Source organism: Sinocyclocheilus rhinocerous, unplaced genomic scaffold, assembly GCF_001515625.1.
Source record: "Sinocyclocheilus rhinocerous isolate Xijiao unplaced genomic scaffold, SAMN03320098_v1.1 scaffold1390, whole genome shotgun sequence".
NCBI lineage: Eukaryota > Metazoa > Chordata > Actinopteri > Cypriniformes > Cyprinidae > Sinocyclocheilus > Sinocyclocheilus rhinocerous.
The window spans coordinates 892,105-913,020 of NW_015665627.1; the positions used below are offsets into that span (position 1 = coordinate 892,105).

General features: G+C 36.3%; 1 protein-coding gene across 1 annotated transcript in view; it reads right to left on the reverse strand.

Annotated features, from left to right (window-relative positions):
- LOC107731385 (extracellular serine/threonine protein kinase FAM20C-like) overlaps nt 1-16,300 on the reverse strand; it is a 42,477-nt gene extending 26,177 nt beyond the window's left edge. Inside the window, exons 1-3 of the mRNA XM_016542440.1 lie at nt 15,696-16,300; nt 15,186-15,361; nt 13,910-13,988 (exon numbers count right to left, since the gene is read on the reverse strand). Coding sequence (XP_016397926.1) covers nt 13,910-13,988; nt 15,186-15,361; nt 15,696-16,213 — 773 coding nt within the window. The 5' untranslated portion in view covers nt 16,214-16,300. The remainder of the gene's footprint in view (nt 1-13,909; nt 13,989-15,185; nt 15,362-15,695) is intronic.
- Between the last annotated feature and the right edge of the window lie 4,616 nt (nt 16,301-20,916).

The following is a 20,916-nucleotide window of genomic DNA, read 5'->3' on the forward strand; positions in this document are numbered from 1 at the left end:
TCAAGAGTTTGCTAACGCTTCTTCAGCAAAGTGTGGATTTACTTCACCAATATTACAACCAACGGTGGAGACGCATCATTTACAACATATAATCTTCACTTCCCAATAGGTACTGTTTACTAACAAGGTGACAGCGCCACCTACTGTCCTGGCATACGTAATACAGCATTTTTGGGCGTTTTCGCGGATATGTATAAACGCGAATCGTTTTGAAAACGTTTAAAAAGTTACAAAGTTTCGTGTATACGTGAAACTTTTTAAAAACGCAAGGGAAAAACTTTTCCGTTTTTGACTACACCGTTGTTGTGTAAACGTAGCCTTAGTCACTTATGTGGCTCAATTTCTGTTAGGCAGCTGCCTATGTAGACAGCAAGGCAGCTCACTAGGTTTTGAAACTGAACTACAGACTCCACCCCTTGCTGTCTCCCGCTGTCTCCTTTTTCTGCTACAGTGTGCATTTCCCATCGGCGGGCAGTCAACACCCACTCCTCAGACCCACCCCACCTCCTTCTTCCCCAGGCCCTGAGGGGGAGTAATCAGAAGGCAAACAATAGCCAACAGCACACTGCACCTGCATCAGAAAGCCTCCTCTGTCCCACTGCGGGAAAAAACCCCTCAAGACTAGTTTCCTGATGCCCGACTTAATTACTGTTTGACCTGTTGCTCACTGAAATTCTTGATGACAACAACATATTGTACAGGAAGCGTTTCAAATGCAAAATCAATCAGCTTTCGAGTGCTTGGAAATGATTAAGAAAACGGTCTCCTGGTTTGCCACCGTTTTAAAAGGTCTTTTGAAGTGAATTGAGGTTTAAGCTTTGGCACTTCAACAAACTGAAGAGACACCATTTCTGAAGAGTTCCTCCCAATATTTTAAAATCAAACGTTCCCTAGATAAATTCTATATAAAACATCTTTCAGTTGCTAAGTGCTTATTTGGTCCCCACTGCGTATAATTAACCCTTGTGTTGTGTTCAGAACCCTTTCACACTAACGAGGTTACAGAGCAAAAAGGACCCGGCCTCAAAAATTGCTTATAAATCACTCATTATGCTATATTATCACCAAAGATTGGATTCAATCTTTTTGTCAACTTCTTTTCTTTCATTTAGGACTGGTTTTGTATTTATATTTGCTTCTGATTAATCGTAGGCCTCATTTATCTGAGAGTAGGCACCTCATTTTTTGAGTGAAAACAGCATTATTTATGAATAATTTTCACAATATTAAATAAAAACTGATGAAAATTTGTACTGTTTATCACACTAGTGTACTTTAATGTTTAATCAGGGATTTGCTTTTAAATGCTTTTATTTTGTACAAAATGGCACAAAGTCACACTTGTGGTGTTCCCAGGCAAAAATGATCCGACCTCAAAAAATTGCTTATAACTCACTCATTATGCTATATTATCACCAAATATTGGATTCAATCTTTTTGTCAACTTCTTTTCTTTCATTTAGGACTGGTTTTGTATTTATATTTGCATCTATTTAATCGTAGGCCTCATTTATCTGAAAGTAGGCACCTAATTTTTTGGTTTCCTGAATTCTTTCATGTCTGGCTTCAGATTTATTGCAGAGACAATTAGAGTAATTATACCGCTGCAGTTTGGTCTGGCTGTTGGTGGCAACAGCATTGGCAAGGCCTGACTTGTGCCCGACATGTTTTCTTATTTTCTCATACTTAATTGCAAAAACAGCATCCCTTTGTTGTATATGTTCAAATCATTTATTGTAAATCAGGGGTCTTCAACCTTCTGAGATCCACGTCCCCTTTGGTGGATAGCTAGAGACCCCCTGTTACATAATGTATAAACTTGAGTGTCACATTTTAAACCTGGCCTATAATAAAATGCATAAACTACCATATTAATGCATTTTCATTTGTTATGATAGTCACATTGCAAAGTAGTTTAAATATTCATATTTAAAGAGTCATATTTTTGCACATTTTAAATGTAATTTCTAAACTACAGTTTAATCAGTGAAGGACGAACTTCATAATAGGCTGAATTAGAAAAAGTGGTTGAACGTGGAAAGTGGTTGTAATATTGTATTTAATTTAATACATATTTAGATTTTTTTCCACAAAGATTAGATCAAACAGTAATTTGCAGACCTCCTGCAGACTACCTGATTGAGACTAATGCAAACCACTTCTCTATAAACACACATTAGCTCTCTGTTTGAAAAGTGAACACATCGCAATTGCAGTTCTTTTATCCAGAGTAATATTTTAGTATTCCTTCCAGCCCCCATAACAAACATCATGCCCAGGTAAAATGCAGCCGTAAGCAATGAACAGGGATAAAAACTCCCTGAGTCTGTGGTAAGCATCCCACCATGAAATTAGGTAAATTAGTGGGTGGAAAAGTAAAGCGAGAATTGATAAGCAGAGCTCTTTAAATTAAAGGGCAAGAAAAGGCCCAGCCCTGGTTACAACAGTCTTACGTAAACCAAACACTGGTGTTCACAGTCGTTGCTTTCACTCCTCATTTAGACACACGGGCTTCCTCTCCAGGAGTGTCAATGCTTTAAAAGGAATATTCCTGGTTCAATACAAGTTTTAAATACAAACATTCAACAGTATTTGTGGCTGTTGATTGAGCATTAGATAGAATTAGATTTTGAATTAGATTTTAGATTGTTGTTGTAACACATTGAAACAGTGAGTATTCTAACGTTTGGCATTTTAAGTGCCTAGTTGTAACCAGTGTTGGGAAGGTTACTTTGGAAATGTAATAGGTTACAGATTATAAGTTACCCTATTTAAAATGTAATAGTAGTGTAACTTTTTCAATTACTTAAAGTAAAATTAAAGTAAAATTTCTAATGAATGTTTATTTGCAACTGTTAATCATTTTCAAACATTAACATCATGCAGGGTTAACCTTACAGTAGTGCTCAACACTGTCAGACTTTCAAAATCCTTCATCACTTGTAACTGTAATTTAATTACACATTTTTTCTTAGTAACTGTAACTGATTACAGTTACATTTATTTTGTAATTAAATTACGTAACGCCGTTACATGTAACTAGTTACTCCCCAACACTGGTTGTAACCAAGATTTTTTGCTAAGGAGGGCAAGGAGGGACATTTTTTGTGCCACAAATGCAAATGACTGAACTTAACTTGTATTGAACGTGAAAAATTCCAGGTTTATTTGATTCTTTTATAGTTGTGAAGAAAGACAGACAACTGTAATCAAATCAGAACAGACTAAAAGAGACAAAGGCTTCTGTACTCACACAATGAAATATAGCTTTGGTCAAAGGGTCAAAATATATCGGCCACACTGCGGAAAGCAGTGCCAGAATTGAAATTGTTAAACATTTATAGGAACAGTCTGAGATGTTTTATAGAGGGGGGGAAAAACAAGTTTGTGAGAGAAAGCTTGGATTGACTACACTTTTAATGCTGGCTTGGTTTGAATAGTTCATATTTTCCAGTTATGTAGAAGTTCCCTTCATAATTCCCTGAGCATAGACACAAAAGACAGGGGAAAGAAAGAAAAACACACACACACACACACACACACACAAACACATTTGCTAGGCTGCAAGCTCTGAAAACCTCAGCGGTCCCACTGGTAGAGTGCAGTACGTGGCATACTGCCGTTCTGAAGAGCGAGTAGATTACAGGCTATATAGATTATAGTGGAAGGGTAGACAATAGAGCAATATCCTGCATCTTCCTCTCTCTATATATATGTGCATACATACAGAAAAGTGTTTTTTTGAGATATAAGCTTGCAGTGCGAGTTTTCATTGACTTTCTGCCCCAACAAAGAACTTCATACATCTTACTCCTGGAATGATTCATTAGGCTTATATAGTGTGTGTTGGTTAGGCTGCTTTTTAGAAGGGACTGTGCTTGTGGAAACAGGGATTATGGAGAACTTTGAGACAGTTTCTCAATGAGAGCTTTTTGGGCGTTGACCATTGTGAAGGTGTGTCTAAACGTGAATACTCAATGGAACTCTAACAAAGCCATTTCCTTTGAATCCTCGAACTGAGCAACAGCATTATTCTAATGCCCAAATATAATGGCTGCACGCTGTTTTGCATGGTTTGAGTTTAGACACAAAACCATGTGCATCAACCAAAAATTGGATTCCAAAGCTCATATTTGCATATGCTGTACCACAAATGGGGTTTATGTCGCATGTTTTCTCAGGTCTATTGCCTATTTCTGCAATCCTGAGTAAACAGATCAATGGGCTCCTGCAAGCTGCTCTAGTGCTGTTCAGTCATTAGCCTACATCTCCCAGTCTAACAGCCCATTAGAAAAATTATGCCTTGGGTTAAAACACAGACAATTGTCACTCCTTCAGTTTTAACAGATGTTAATCCATTGTTGGGTCATTTCTGTTATGCAGTACTGTTTGAACTCTTTGACTTCTAAATTTTAATATATTTGAGTTGTAATTTAAGGAAGTATTTCTATAAAAGGGTATAGCAGACTTTCAAAAAAATATGCTCTGGTAAAGCTTAGCCACTTACACTTTATTCATTTTGACCTGGCAATAAAATTAACAGGATGGAAATAAAGAGCTAAAGTCAGCCGTTGCTCAGTGAGAGATTGGGACTTATCTTGCATGACAGTGTCAAGTTCATTTTGGCATATTTTTAACTGTTTAAGTTTTTTTTTTTTTACGTATTAACGTATTTTTAACGTTTTTTTTTTAAATGCTGATATTATCATTACAAATTTATATTATGTGTGATTTAATCAAACAAGACTGAATGAGAAACCAACAGAACATTACCATTTTTAAAATCCATAGCTAATAACTGATGTTTGTGCTGTTGTTTTATCCACTGGAAATGATGTCACTTCCTGGCATATTTGTTATTTTAAGGGTTATTACAAAAGACGAGGGGGAAAATATAGACACTACAGTTCAAAGTTTGTTTTATTAATACTTTTATAGCAAGGACACATCAAATTGATCAAAAATGACAGATAAAACTTTCACATTATTACAAAAACATTCTATTTCAAATAAATTCTGATCTTTTAAACTTTCTATTCATCAAAAATCTTGAAAAAAAAGTATCATGGTTTCCACAAAAATATTAAGCAGCACAGCTGTTCAATTCTACACTGTTTCCACATTGATAATAATAGGAAAATGTTTCTTGAGCACCAAATCAGCATATTAGAATAATTCCTGAAGGATCATGTGACACTAAAGACTGAAATAATGGCTGCTGAAAATTCAGCTTTGCCATCACAGGAAAAAATTACATTTGTAAAAATATTTTAAAAAGAAAACAGTTATAGTAATAGTATTTTATAATATTACTATTTTCACTGCATTTCTGATTAAACAAATAAGCCTTAGTGAACATTAGAGACTTCTTTAATTAAAAAATAAAAAACATTAAAAAAAATCTTGTCTTGATATTCTATAAAGAAAATTTCTTATTCTAGAATATATATTCTAGATAGAATATTTCTTATTCTAGAAGCTGAATCAACATTTCTTAATAAACTGTACATTTTTCATGTCAGAAGTGACTGTACCTGGGGACATGTGGCATCCGCTCAAAGCAAAGTGGTGAAATTAATCAAAAATTCAGCCCATGTTCACTTATGAATATGAATTCAGTCCTTAAAAATTGTGAGTTCCAATATATTAAGATATATGATGCACAGTACACTCTCAGAACAAAAGGTACAAAAGCTGTCACTGGGGTGGTACTGGTACCTTTTCAAAAGGTACACTTTTGTACCTTTTAGGTACTAATATGTACTTTTAAGGCGCCAATATGAACTCTTTAGGTACAAAGGTGTGCCTTTTGAAACGGGTACCGCCCCAGTGACAGTTTTTGTACCTTTTTTTCTGAGAGTGTAGGAATGACCCCGCGATGCTATTCTCTTTGCACTTGATCTTTCACTATGAAACTCTATGGACAGGAGCAGAGAGCTCCCAATGCAGAGGCTTAAGAGGTACAATGCACTGTGCTTTACCTGGATATAGTGAAGCGCTTGTCACAACACAAACAAGTATCTGCGGTAATCCTGAAAGAGGCAGAAGGAGAAATATAAAGAATGTGAGAGAATAAGTGAGAGACAGGGTAAGAGGGAGGGAGTCCGCCTGCTAACACAGATTAGTTGTGGGCATTTGAATCCAAGGCCAGTTACATCATCTATTTTGTCTACCCAGCCTCACTGTTACTCCAACACAAGTGAGAAGAAAGTAAAGAGGAAAGTCAAGGCCATTCAGCCGAGCGGTCCACATCCTCCACAGATCAGCTCTATCTGAAAGCTATCCCAGAGTTGCAAAGAGAAAACGGAGTAGCGCTCTAAGCTGTAGAACAGATGTCTTCAAGCTTCGGTTGAGTTCATAAGCTGCAGCACACTGCAGTGAACTACACAGCTTTGCAGAGTTAGCATTGTGTACTCGGTTGTCCCCCAGTTGTGTGCATTCTGTTGTCCCCCAATTATCTCTTAAATTCAACGTTATGTTTCAGATACTCTGAGACATTAAGGGCCAATTAGAGAGTTTGTCCTACTGAGAAGAGATAAAATCATGCATGTAACGCCTGTGTTGTTATAATTAAGAGTGACAATCAAGAATTTTAACAACTGTGAACACAGTATTTTACCTTGTGCCTCATTATCAGCTAATTATTCCCCAAGGTGCTCGACTGACAGTAACTACAGGTTATAAAATAGACCCGTTTGAGCTGTTGTGCACTCTGTTGCTGCTCATATGCCCCTCTGCTTTTAAAACTACACCAACAGACAGACACTAAATAACAGAGATTTACTGATAGAAAAAAGAAAGAAAAAACAGCCAATTGAAAAAATAAATGGTTAATTATAATACATTTCAAAATCCTTGGACCAAAACAACTAAATAAATAACATGCATTACAAATAGTATTTTTATGATTATTATTATTATTATTTAATAATAACACTTAGCCTGTATGTATAATGAGTACATTATATATATTTATATACAATAACACTTAGCCATTAGACATAACTCAAAACAAGTAAAAAATAAAATAAAATAAAAACACACACACTTAGACTGCAAAATGACACCTATTTATGCCATTATATTTATTTTAATTTTTGTTTTGGGCTATGCCTCAATGCTAAGTTTAAAATGTTACATGTTTCTTACTTGATAACTAATGGCTGTAAAAAATGGTTAATTTACTTCACGTGTGAAGACATCTTTTTGAACACACATGGGCATTGTTTTGTGCAAAACTTTAGAGATTCACTAAATGATTTTTTAAAAGATTTTTTATTTATCAGTGGTCTCAATACTAAAGAATCAATTATCAATTCAGTAGAAAAAAATATCATAAAATGTCAATATTGGTCAAATCGATTACCTCTCTCTAGTAAATTAACACTGTAAACACAACTAAAAACTAAGAAAATAAATGCTTTAAAGCTACATGCAGTTTTAGAATTTCATGGTGCATTAAGCTGATGTGAATCCATTTTTACAAGTCTTGCCAAAGGCCTTGATAAAGACAGGGCAAGAACTAAGCAGAAGCATTATAAATAAGAGTGAGCTCTGGTCTGACTCTGTACTATGGAAGATTTTGTCACGAGAGTCATATCTTCGATAGGAACAGATCTGTGGAGACTATACTGTCAGGGTAGATATCATTAACCTTGTGGATACTCAAAACCTCAGAGCATTCAGAGAGTAATGCATTATGACAGACACCCCTGAAGCACACGCTTCTGTGACTGAAAATCTAGCATTAGTATAAACCACATGAATAACTAAGATGCTTTCAGCAAGATCCTGTGGCTACTAAACGGCATAAACAAAACGCATAAAGACATGTTAATGCCACTGGGTATTTTTCAGATGGACAGGTCGAGTGACTTTGTCCAGTCAGCTACTGGTCAACCAAGCAGATAGTCCCACACAAACTCACTGATTAAGCCCATGTGGCTGTGTTTGGGATGCTCAGGACTGCAGTGTTAACATTTGTCAGATGTCAGCCTACAATTGACTTATTTATATAAATCTGGGATAGAAGAAAGTATTTGTATTTGAACATAAAAAAATGATACACTTCATCTTCATAGATTTTTTCATTTGTTGTGTAATTTAACTGTGCCACCTTTTCAATGTAAACATTTCACACACTAGAAAGTACAGCAGACAGTAGTTTGTGTTATATGCATAAGTGATACATTTAGTGGGGGATTATTTGCTTTGGGTTGTGATGGGCCAGAATTGGGCTTAGGCTATTTTCAGTGCCAGTCCAGCCCTAGTTAATGTTACAGCAAACACTTTCAAAAGTTTCCAAAGTTTGCACAGCATAAGGCTTCTCAGGAAGGTGGCTAGGAGCTTTTTTCCTACTTTTTGGCTTTATTTCAACAAGGCATTATGAAATAAAAGCTTTTATTTTGATATTTACTTCAGATACCCACTGGCCTATATTGTGAGATAAGATGCACACAAATAAACATTTCATATAGGCTAACTGTTTTACAATAGAAATGTTATAAGATAGACAAAATAATATCCAGTGATGTAAACAACGCAACTTTCTTCACTTTGAATTGAAAATAAACTGTCATTTATGAGACAGGAAACATTTGCAACATATGGAAATGGCAAATGGATTACTTTTTAAAAATTATTCTAGTTCTTTTACTGTTTTCTGTATTTTTTCTTTATTTCCTTATATCCATTTAAATCCTTTAATTAAGTAAATTAAATAGTAGCAAACTCTTTCTAAAAAAACTCTCAAAAATAATTATATTATATCATAATATAATATATCATATACATTACTAACTATAGTAAACATACATTTTTAGTATATTGTATTAAAACAACTTCTGCACACAGATGCTCTAGAATAAACAACTATCAAAAAGCTGGCTCTTGTAACATCTCTTGTCTTGAGGGACGGGACTTCCATTTAGCATTTGGATTCCCATTGAGAGGCCCATCTCTTTCTCCTTGTACCGTCTGTGGTGAAATTCATACCTCTAGCATAAATTTTACATTAGCATCTCTCATCTGTCAAACAGCTAAGCGAGCAGCACCGGAATGACTCATCAGATTAGTTTAATCAATGACAGCATGTTTGTCCAAAAATCCCGTCTAGTGTGACCAGGGAGGAGCTAATTATGGATGAAGCATGTCAGTGCTTCTGAGGAAGCGGGGCTGCAGTCAGCTACATGGTGGATCAACACTAATGGAGGTTTCATGAGTGAGAGATAACAGGCAAACACTCATTCATCTGATTCATTTCATTCAATCTCTCTGAGACCCACAGTCATGCAGCTGTGTGAGATGTTCTTCCAGTAGTCCTCAACTGGTGGATGTGAACAACAGGGAAAAAACTATATATAATAAAATGAACTTTAACTGTATAGTTAACCATAGTTAGGCTAACAAAATAAATACACCAAATAGGCCCCAAAAGCCAAGAACAAAACTACGGCTAGTAAAAAAATGTTCCTATGTTGAATAGTTTTCATTTGAGTCGACCATGAATTATTTTGTGTCGAAACATGAAGACAATCAAAAATGATACCTATAAATTAAAATACAATTTTTAAATCATTTTGCATATTGTTGGACCTATGCAGCTCATAGTAATAATAACACATTTTAATATTTGATTTTAAGGGTATTTCTGCTAACGTTTTTACAATAATCAATATTGGTACTTGAAATAACACTGGATTTCCAACGGACCAATCTGGGTCAAGCAAACCCATTTAAGAATCACTGCTCAAAGTCTGTGCTAGACGTATGCTTATCATGTGATATTTACAAAAAGATGTCAAACAACACAAGCAGATGAGAACAACTGTGTTGTTCTCCCTTTGCCTCTATGTCTCAGGACAGAGGAAGATCCATTTTGGAGCATTTCATGCCTCAGAGAGCAGCCTTTAAAGGGGTCATATGATGCTGCTAAAAAGAACATTATTTTGTGTATTTGGTGTAATGAAATGTGTTTATGCGGTTTAAAGTTAAAAAAACACATTATTTTCCACATACTGTACATTATTGTTTCTCCTCTATGCCCGTCTTTTTGCTATTGAAATCTCCTTTATCTTTAAATAGTGCTTGAGCAATGATGCATTTAGAAGCGCTCGCCTCTCCTACACTGAGTTCTTGTATCTTTTCTTTATTAAACCTTGACTGTGGAAGTTCTTAAAAAACTATGAACCCCTCTGATCTGTCAACCCACTAATTCACTCACACACACATTCATCAATAGAGTTTAATTAATTCTGTTAAATAGCCTAAGTACTTCTGCTTAAGCAGATGCTTAAGCTGACAAGCCACATAAGAATTCCAGACAAAATTACCTGCTTTTGAGACCAATCACAGTGCTTTTATTCTATCAAATGATCATAGTGAATTATCTAACAATCTAGCCAGTTTTCAGGAGCCCAAATTAAATCTGCCAAAAACACACGCTACAAATGAATAAGTGAAGGAAACATTTAATGTTGTTCTAAACCTGTATGGTTTTCTTTATTCTGGAGATCTTAAATAGAGATGTTAGGCATGGCTTTGTGACAGCTCTTTTCCATACAATGAAAGCGAATGGCAACTATGGACTGTAAAGCTTTCAAAATTATTTTTAAAAAGCACCATATGACCTTTAAATTGTTATTCACCTTCCCCCTTCACCATTTTATGGTGGTTTTCTCTTATTTATGGAGTGTAACAGCCAAGGTTATTATAGTTTTGAATTTTTAAATTCGTTTTATTTTAATATCGTTTTCAAATTTGCTATAAAATTCTGTTTAGTTTTTATTAGTTTCATTAATATTTTTGTTAGTTTTAGTTTAGTTTTTATTTTGTGAACACATTTTTATTTAGTTTTTATATAGTTTAGTTTCAGTTTTAATTCAAGTTTAGCAGAATTAACAGATCACTTCCAGAGCGCAGGCCAAAGAAAGACTGGTTGTAATTCTACTTCTCTACATTCAACTTTAAATTGCAATTCAGCATCCTGTCTGCTGCTTAGGTTCAAATTCCTTGAATTGAATTGTAATTGAAAAGGCTTCTTCAGATCAGTTCTGAATGGCGGTGAACCCTGGTAAATGTAATTGTATTTAGCACTCTAAATTAGGACCGACAATCAAATTCTGCTGCTTTGTGGCTGTATCCTGAATATTTTCAATGTTCATGCAGTACTGATGTATAAATCCTCTTGAATTGCAACATTCTTTTTTTTTTTGGCATTCACTATTTATAAGGCAATATTCGGCAAATGCTCCTTAATATGGCCTTTGAATGCAAATTTAAAGGCATGGGTTGTGCAGGGAATAAACTGAAATCAATTCAGGAAACTGTGTGGAGTGCCAGTCTTCAGGGTCTATGCCTTATTCTGTAACGTGTTGCATGAAGATGATCTTACCTCCCTTTTGTGCTATTTTCACATTAATTCACTATTCGTGACTTGTATTGCGCCACCACTTCAAGAAATTGATGCCGTTTTCCCTTCTGTAAAGACAGCAGAGGAATCCCATCGAGTCTATGCACCCTACTAAGGGTACAGTGCTTTCTTTTCAATCAGATGTCAACCATTCTCTGCTGCAAAGTACAAATATTCAAATGCTGACATTTCTTTCTCTTCATTTTTTTTCTTTCCTTGCTTTCAAGCAAGGTTATTATAGTTTTGAATTTTTACATTCGTTTTATTTTAATATCGTTTTCAAATTTGCTATAAAATTCAGTTTAGTTTTTATTAGTTTCATTCATATTTTTGTTAGTTTTAGTTTAGTTTTTATTTTGTGAACGCATTTTTATTTAGTTTTTATATAGTTTAGTTTCAGTTTTAGTTTCAGTTTTAATTAAAGTTGAGCAGAATTAACAGATCACTTCCAGAGCGCAGGCCAAAGACAGACGTAGGCATAAATTAACCTTAGTGAGGCAAACATATAGCGACACAAAATTAACACATGCTGAGATTGATTGGATAGTAAAAGTATACAAATATTTGCCAAAGAAAGCAGTCAATCCTGTTTTAGTAAATTAATCTACTAAAGTTGCGTCATATATATCATATCCAATTATGTGTGTTGAGATATTTAGTATGAATGTAGCCTATATTTACTGTTACTATATATTACAAAAACGATTATTTATTTTTGATCATTATTATTTTATTTCAGTTAGTTTTTCAATAACTGTTGTTAGTTTAGTTTTGTTTTAGTTTTTCAATTATTTTGACGTTTTTATTTTATTTCAGTTTACGAAATAGTTTTTTCATCAATCGTTTTAGTCTTCGTTTACGAAAATAACCTTGGTAACAGCCCTGGTCACAATCTGCTTTCACTTTGTTGAAAAGAGCAGCGTGAACATTCTTCTAAACATTCACTTTTGTGCTTCACGGTTGAAAGAAAATCATACAGGTTTGGAATGACATGAAGGTAAGTGAATGATGATAGAATTGCCTTTAATATGATTAAGAGAATTAAAGCTGATTAGGCAATTTCCTCAGGCTGTACAGTAAGAAAGGAAGATCTGAGTGTGTGGCATGCAGGCATGAATCAAACGAAAGAAACTTGTTCTGCTAAACCACACATGTTGCAAGAACACGTCCTTGCCTGACTCGTCAGAGAAGGTATGGAAAGCACGTAGACAAATCAGTTTGTGAAAAAATTATTTACAAAATGAAGGTCGAGTAAGTCCTGGGTTGCAAACTATCAGTGAAAAGGGAGAGCACAAGAGAAAAGATGATCTCAAAAAGCAAGATGGGGGTGAAGTGTTTAGCTTGTGGCTAGAAGAAATGAGTGTGCCTTTGTTGGTCTGTGCTAATTATAGCAGGAGCAGGCTGGGTTCAGATCTACTCTCTCTAATAACATTTATCAGCTTCTTGTCACCAAAGACCCATTGTTCCTATCTCTCCTTAAATACTCCCCAAGAACATCTCTGAACCTCTGGGACATATTTATGTGCCACATATATTGGCTTCCTTAATTCTGAAAAAATTATCAGAATACAGAAAAACAGCATGGGCATTATACATTCATCTACATAAAATTCAAGAGTATTGATCAACTCACACACGGAAAAGCATCTCATAATAAAGTCTGTCGATGCTAAACCATGCCTTTATGAATACAGGATGTCTGCAGTCTGAACACCAGCTTCATGGCCAATAAAGGCACTCAGCTGGCAGGACATACGGTCGACCGGCACATTAGTAATGATTCAGTCACCAAGGCCCACATCCTGTATACATTACTCTTTAACTGGTGCTATGAAAAACCATTGAGGAAACGGAGTGAATCTCAATGATAGCAATGAGACCACTAAGACATTAAATACTAATCTGCCAGAGAAAGCATAAGCAGTGTCTGTGAAACCGATAATTAAGGCGCATGCAAATGGAGGGGCTGCTGCTCTGAATCTGACAATGACACCAAAGATTTACTTGCTGCCATTTATAGATCCGGAAAAATTACAGGGAGGCAACTATTATTTGCCCCGAGGGGTTGTCAAAATCCATAAAACAACCTCCCTCCCTTTGTAACCTACATTTCAAATGGGATATGATCCATCCATTGTGGATCACTATGCCGACGACTATAAATCCTTTTTCAATAGCTCTGATCCGAGCATATTATCACCCGATTATAATAACAGACGTACCCAAATAGAATTGAGCAGCTGAGCTAAAAGCACCACACAATGGTGTCCGTCAGAAGATTTAATAACAGGGTATAGACAACTATATAGAACAGGAAAAATTCCCTTAAGACAATCAGACATATTCTAAACCTGGAACATAGAAGCAGTAACCAATAAAAATGTAAAAAAAAACAAAAAAACACTGATGCCAAGATTATAGATGTTTACACAAACATAATAATTAACCATGGGGAAATTAACAACTGCATCATCATTTTCCTCGTACTGTATCACTTACTTCATGGGCTTGAAGAGCGCCTGGCCATAGTTCTGGAATGTCATGATGAGCTTCAGCTGCGTACCTCCAGATTTCATTGCTACAGAGAGAATAAGAGTGATGCTAAATTTTCATATCAAGCCTTTTTACAATGAACCATTTAAGATAAGACTCATTATGCAAGTAGCAATAACAATGTGAAAATCCAATTAAGAAAATTATTTTTCCTGTCATTGCAGATGGTTCTTGTCTTGTATTTGATTAAAAACGGTTGAAAAAACAAAGGCAACAAGTGTATTTTGGACATACACGCAGTCCTTTTAGGGAAGCTGATAAGACGTTTTTTTTAAAAAGCGTGTTGTAATGAATATGCAGGCAATCACAAACAGATGAAGGAAAACACCGCCTTGGGTCACTTAAGAGGCTTGTTGTGCCATGCCAGTTTTTTAAAGATCGCTATCACTGCAGATTAACATGCAACTTTCTTCTAGAGTTCTTAGAAACCCTAAACAGTATATTAATGAGGAATAAATGTACAGTCAACCAGTCAATATAAATCAAAATAAATCCAGACCCCGACATGAACCAGAGGGGCTTAGATCATGCTAAATGGGTTTATTTTGTGATAATGACTGGGTTACTGTACATCATCTCCCTTATTACATTGCTACTTAGTAAATAAGTAAATAAAAGGACATTAAATATTGATTTGAGGAATTATTTTATCATTTTAAGCAGAGAAGCTTGTGTTGATGTGAGAGATATTGGTTGCCAGGGACACTGGTCAAATATACAGTTTAGTGGTCATTATACAAAAATATTCTGACCACAGAATACAGCAATCGTCTAATCAGAATCAAGTATTCAGGAGAGCTGTGTAATAAGTTGAGATATTGACCTTGGGGCTTCACATAAATGCAACCCATCAAGTACAAGTCTACTTGACGATATGTATGCTTGCCTGGCAGGAGATACTTTTCCACAGCATGGCGTTTGATTAAGTCTAAATTGCACGCTCTTCTCGTTCATTTACTCTGTTGGAATCCACTACCAATGAATCTCAGACCAATTTTATTGATGCATCTGCAGCCAGAGTGCAGGAAGAGTCTAACCATTATCTTGGAGAAACTTCATTCAACAAATCTATTTAAATCTGTTAGGAAGAGCAGCACTAAAAGATGATGCTGCACTCAAAGCATGCATCATAACAGTACCAGTGCATGCAATCCTAAAATCACCTTCCCATTTAAGATTTAACTCTAATCCTTCTATTGTGTAATCTCAAATATTGCCTTACCAACACTGGTAATTCTCTGTGACACCAGATCCTTCAGCATTGCATCAATGACTGGGTTGTGCCTGGAGTAAAGCTCATACCGGTTGATCCCAATGTGGAAGCGGAGCCAGTTTGGGTAGGAATCTGAGGACATCTCCACCGTAGGAGCATAATTTCCATCTTTACCTTCCTCATTCCTACAGAAAGACATGTCCCAAATGCAATGAATGTTGTGCTGTTTCAGAGATGACTCATATGTTGTTCTGAACCCCATGAGGTGTTTTAATTTACATTCTCAAGAACAAATGCATAATTATAATAAAAAATATATAATAATATTTGTAATAATAATAATAATATCAAAAACTGTAATAATTTTGTTCACACTTTTATCTTACCTTTTCATTATAATCATCATCATTGGGAAATCAACATTATTTGGGGAAAACATGATTATTTGTAGGCACTTAGGAGTCTTGCGGGTGTTTTAATGTGTAAGAGACAGAACAAAAACTGAGATTCTCAACCTACCACTCTGGGTTCTCTGCAGCTTTAGGGTCAAATCTTATATCGGTGTTGACATTGAACAAAGTGTCTTCGTCTGTTAAAGGAGGCAATGGCCTGGTGTATAAAGGACGCTCAAATAGCGCAGAGAGCCTCGAACCCTTGACAACTGCGTTCTTCAAGGTAGAGTCCCGTGTCGCGTGCCTCTTCTCGTCACCTGTCAACTGCTCAAATCTTTTCAGAGCCTCGGATCTCTCCCCAACGGTGATCTTTTCCAGCGAGTGAGAGGACAGGTTTGAGTTCGGCTCGTTGCTGAAGTCTTGAAGTATTCTGAGTGTGTGTTTATTAGGCCAGCCGGACTCTGATCCCGGCTTGGCTCGATGCTTAGCCCAGTTCTGCGGCTCTTCGCTGGGTGTGTGTGAGCACGAGCACGCGCTACTGCTCCGTCTCTCCAGTTTCGGTAACAAGTCTATCATAATGTGCATAGAGCAGGCTATAAGAAACACCATCAGAATCAAGACGCGGAATTTTCGAAAGAGGATCATCTTCAGGGGCTCCTGTTCGAGAAAAGACTTGTTTGGAATGGCAGGGATAAAAGTGAGCAAGCGCACTACATCGCCAACAGTATATAAAACACGGGCTCCCGATTTTATGAGAAGAACACATGGAACGTTTTCGTTTTCATTTGCCAGTTTAAGGGCAGAAAGAAGGATTTATATAGCAAAGCGCTCATCCACATCCATGCGAAACAATAATCCCGTTATTTACGTGCGCTCGCGATTAAATTCCTCCCGTGCAGTCAGTTGATGAGACGTGAGAACAATCTCCGACACAATGGCTATTCTATTTTAACATTTAATAGCTGCAGATATTTGCGAAATAGCCTATAATTAAGTCAAGCCTCGTCAGAGAAATTATCCACAAAAGTGCGTGTTCGCGATGCCGCGGTCCTCAGTGTACGGAGAAAACATCTGTCGCTATTCACACAACGCGCGAGATCACTTTCACAGCTGCACAAGTTCATTCGCTCTTCTTATCCGGTACAAATCGAAGCTGTTCAGTCGTTGAAAGCGACGAGATGCATGGCAGTCCTGGCAGGTTTCGAGAAAGTGTGGCATCGCAGCTCCTTCCGTCGACAAATGTGATCTTTGGAGAAAGTTTCAGCGTTTCTTGCTGAACATCCAGCTCATATGAAGGTGATGCTCGCCCGTTGACAGGCGCTTGAGGAAATACCCCTGTCGTATGTTCAGGGTGGGTGTGTTAAATATCATGATGCTGAAGCCCCTCGCACATAGAGGATTGGCTGAGCTTGAAAACAGGACAGACAGCCCAGGCTCGCTTCTTTCTGCAGCGTCAAATTGTGCAAGAAGAGGGCGTCTGAACACACACTACTACCCATTATTGTCTGAAATGACTTTTTAAGATGTACTTAACACGCACGCCCTAACCACTCTCTACCACCTATTTGTGGAAAATGTCTGGACTGTTTCTCTAGTCTAGTTGACAAAGAGGCATAGGCCACTGCAAGAGGAAGTCATAGGCCTATACGACTAGGTAAAATTAGCCTATGCTTTAAAAGTGTCAACAGGTTCATCTTTGTGTACAGTATGTACAGTATGTTGTACTAACATAGGTTAAGAAATAAGGATCACTCACTGAAGGGACCAAACCCGACTGCTGTGAAAAGTTAAGGATGACTAATTTATGAACAAATCATTCAGAGGGGGGCTTTGTGAACTAAATCACCTGATTCATGATTGGCTCACAATCCTAACCCTAACAAATCAAACATCATTTCTTCTTTCATGAACACGCGATTGAGTAAGTTCAGAAGACTTGGAATATATAGTCATGTGGACTACTTCTTTGGTGTTTTTGTGTCCTTTTTCCTTTATAGGGTGAGTAAATGACGACATTTTTGGGGTGGGTGCATAGGCGGAGCAAGGCTGGGCAAGGTTCCCCTTCCCCTGGCCACGGGTTGGAAATTAACGGGGGCTTGGGGCAAATGCCACCAAACTGGACAAATGTGCTCCTGTGCAATTAAACTAAATCTATTACAAATGTCGCGATTAAAGTGAAGATGAAAATGAAATGAAAAGTATGGATTACGGCATTAAATTTAGATCTGCTCATGTTGCATGATATTTCTTTTTACGCGTTTAACAGCGTTGCGCATTATAACCAATCACACACGATTCTGTTGAGCTTATGAATGCAACAATGGCCAATCAGAGACGTTCAGATGAGTCATCGCTGAAGCACCAGAGTTTTGTTCAGTGTGCGCCCTGGCTGACTGAATTCACTCATTATAAACATCGTGCAGAAGTATGTACAATGTCGTGTAAGTAAGATTGTCGTGTTCAATTCACAGTATAGACAGCTTCATTGATTATAACGGGAGTTTCTGGGAATGTTTAAACTCATGCTGAAGTGATAATGTAAATGTTCTTTGCTAATTTTTTGTCATTTCTTCGCTGTTTGAATAACCGTGGAAATGAAGGGGTTATAATTAGTAACTTACAATGTTTTTATTAAATTGTGATCACGTTAAATACAAATTCAGTCTTTTTTTATTTTTTTTAAATAAATTTAAAATAAATTTTTATTTTTTTAACAGTTAAAGGGAACAACTAAATTAATAAATGTGATGCCAGCTTACATCCTGATTTTTAGCTGTTTTTAGCTAATTTTAAAGCCTGTTTTGTCTTATTTTAAATAATTTGATGGTTTCCTTGGAAGTTTGCCGTGGCCCCTAGTGGGACTTGGTTTGAGTTGAGAACCACTCAACTTGGTTGAGAACCACTACTCTAAATCTTCAGTCCAAATGACCAACAACAGTGAATTCAACAATTCCAAACGGTAAAGCTCCAAATAGCTATTTAAATAATGTGTAAGGCAGACACAAACCAAAGGCATAATAACGGAACAATACCAGAACAATCAAGATAATGAAATAAAATATGCCATTAAAATTCACTTTGATCTGATCATGAAATGAACATGTGTCTCCTAATACAAAGGACAGGTTCAGTATATCACAGAGAAATGTAGACAGCTCTAATTACTTAATTATAATTTATTAGGTCAAATGTCACATTTTAGACGAGAACTGTCAGAGATGACAATGAAAGGCTGATTGTTTGCGGAAGGAGCTTTCCTAAAATTCCCTGCAGTATTTTGTGACAATACTCCGAAAACAGAGCATTGTCTGTTGGTTAAATTGTGATCACGTTAAATACAAATTCAGTCGTATTAAAATATTTTATGACGTGATACCCATCTGGTTTGCTTTTGCTGAAATTTGAAATTCATAATGTAATTTTTTCAAAATTCCTCCACGATTAGTGGCTTTTAAAGAGGGATTTCTAATATATCTGGAGACATTAAGAGGGATGAAAATACCCAAAGCAATTATTTATTTTTTGTTTTATTTATTTATATATTTATTTTGCATTAATTGATTTATTTAGGTTTATTTTTCTTATTTTTGTTCTTATCTTTAATTTATTATTTGGTATGTTGTACAGAGTGTGATATGAAAATGTAGTCGGGCTTTTTTATGTAAATCTTTCAGTTATGAATGCCTTTCTGTTGTTGTAAAAAAGACACCCATCTGATAAAAAGACAAGTACCATATATAAATAATTTGATGGTTTCCTTGGAAGTTTGCCGTGGCCCCTAGTGGGACTTGGTTTGAGTTGAGAACCACTCAACTTGGTTGAGAACCACTACTCTAAATCTTCAGTCCAAATGACCAACAACAGTGAATTCAACAATTCCAAACGGTAAAGCTCCAAATAGCTATTTAAATAATGTGTAAGGCAGACACAAACCAAAGGCATAATAACGGAACAATACCAGAACAATCAAGATAATGAAATAAAATATGCCATTAAAATTCACTTTGATCTGATCATGAAATGAACATGTGTCTCCTAATACAAAGGACAGGTTCAGTATATCACAGAGAAATGTAGACAGCTCTAATTACTTAATTATAATTTATTAGGTCAAATGTCACATTTTAGACGAGAACTGTCAGAGATGACAATGAAAGGCTGATTGTTTGCGGAAGGAGCTTTCCTAAAATTCCCTGCAGTATTTTGTGACAATACTCCGAAAACAGAGCATTGTCTGTTGGTTGGATGCTCGTATGAAGAAAGAGCTAATTAATGATCACTGATTTCAAACGAGGTTCGATTTCACTGTGAGAGAGCTTCTGTTCTTTCCTCGAGTCACATCACTGCATTTTCCCTGATAAGAACCTGAGCTCTAACTTTTGTTGTTCTAGGAACCATAACAGTTAGCCGCCTGTGGGGTCTGGCCTAACATTGCCATAACTCTCTCACCATAACAATAACTCAGCCATGTGCCCGTGTCCTTCGCCTATATGTGTTGTATCGAAAGCAAAGGTGTCAAAAATGACTACAAGACAAGCCATTTAAACCAGAATGCACAGCTCGTGTCAACACTGGGTCCATCTCTGTCGTATCTCTCCCTGTCGAGCAGGCCAGCAGAATGGCACTGGCTAGAGAGCTCTACAGATGGCAAAGGCAACTCCGAGGATTTGTTCCTTTCAAAGCGCTGACTACAGCAAAGGCTTTACTAAAAATTGTTTTGTACATAAAGTGCCACATACAGAGATAATTTCTTCTTCTATTTTTTCTGTTCTGATTACAGTTTAATTTTGTTTTACTACAAATGAGAACATCAGATGTACAAGCATATTAGCACAAAACTTCAATACAACGAAAAGCTTAAGCAGTAAAATCTAAGTATATTATTTTAGATTTCAGACTGATTTACTTAAATACAGTGGTGTATAAAGTACCTGAAAGCCATACTCAAGTAAAAGTACAGATATCTTACCAGAAAATGGCTTTGGTAGAGGTGTGATTTGGTGATATAGCCTACTTGATAATGTCAGAAAGCACATCATTACAACAACACTTACCATATTATCGCAGACGATGCTGTATCGCACACCCCAGACTCGACTTGAGATCAAGTAAAGTACAGATACTCCCAAAAAATACTTAAGTACTGTAACGAAGTATTATTACTTCGTTACATTACACCACTGCTTAAATAGCACTCCAGTTAAATTAGAAAGAAAAAAATACAGGTCATTTTTGTTTAACCTTCATATACATATTCACCTACAGTAAACAAACAGTGTCTCATGATAGCTAGAAATACAGTGATTTTTATGATAGCAGCAGAGGTAAACAGTGTACCCATGAAGAGA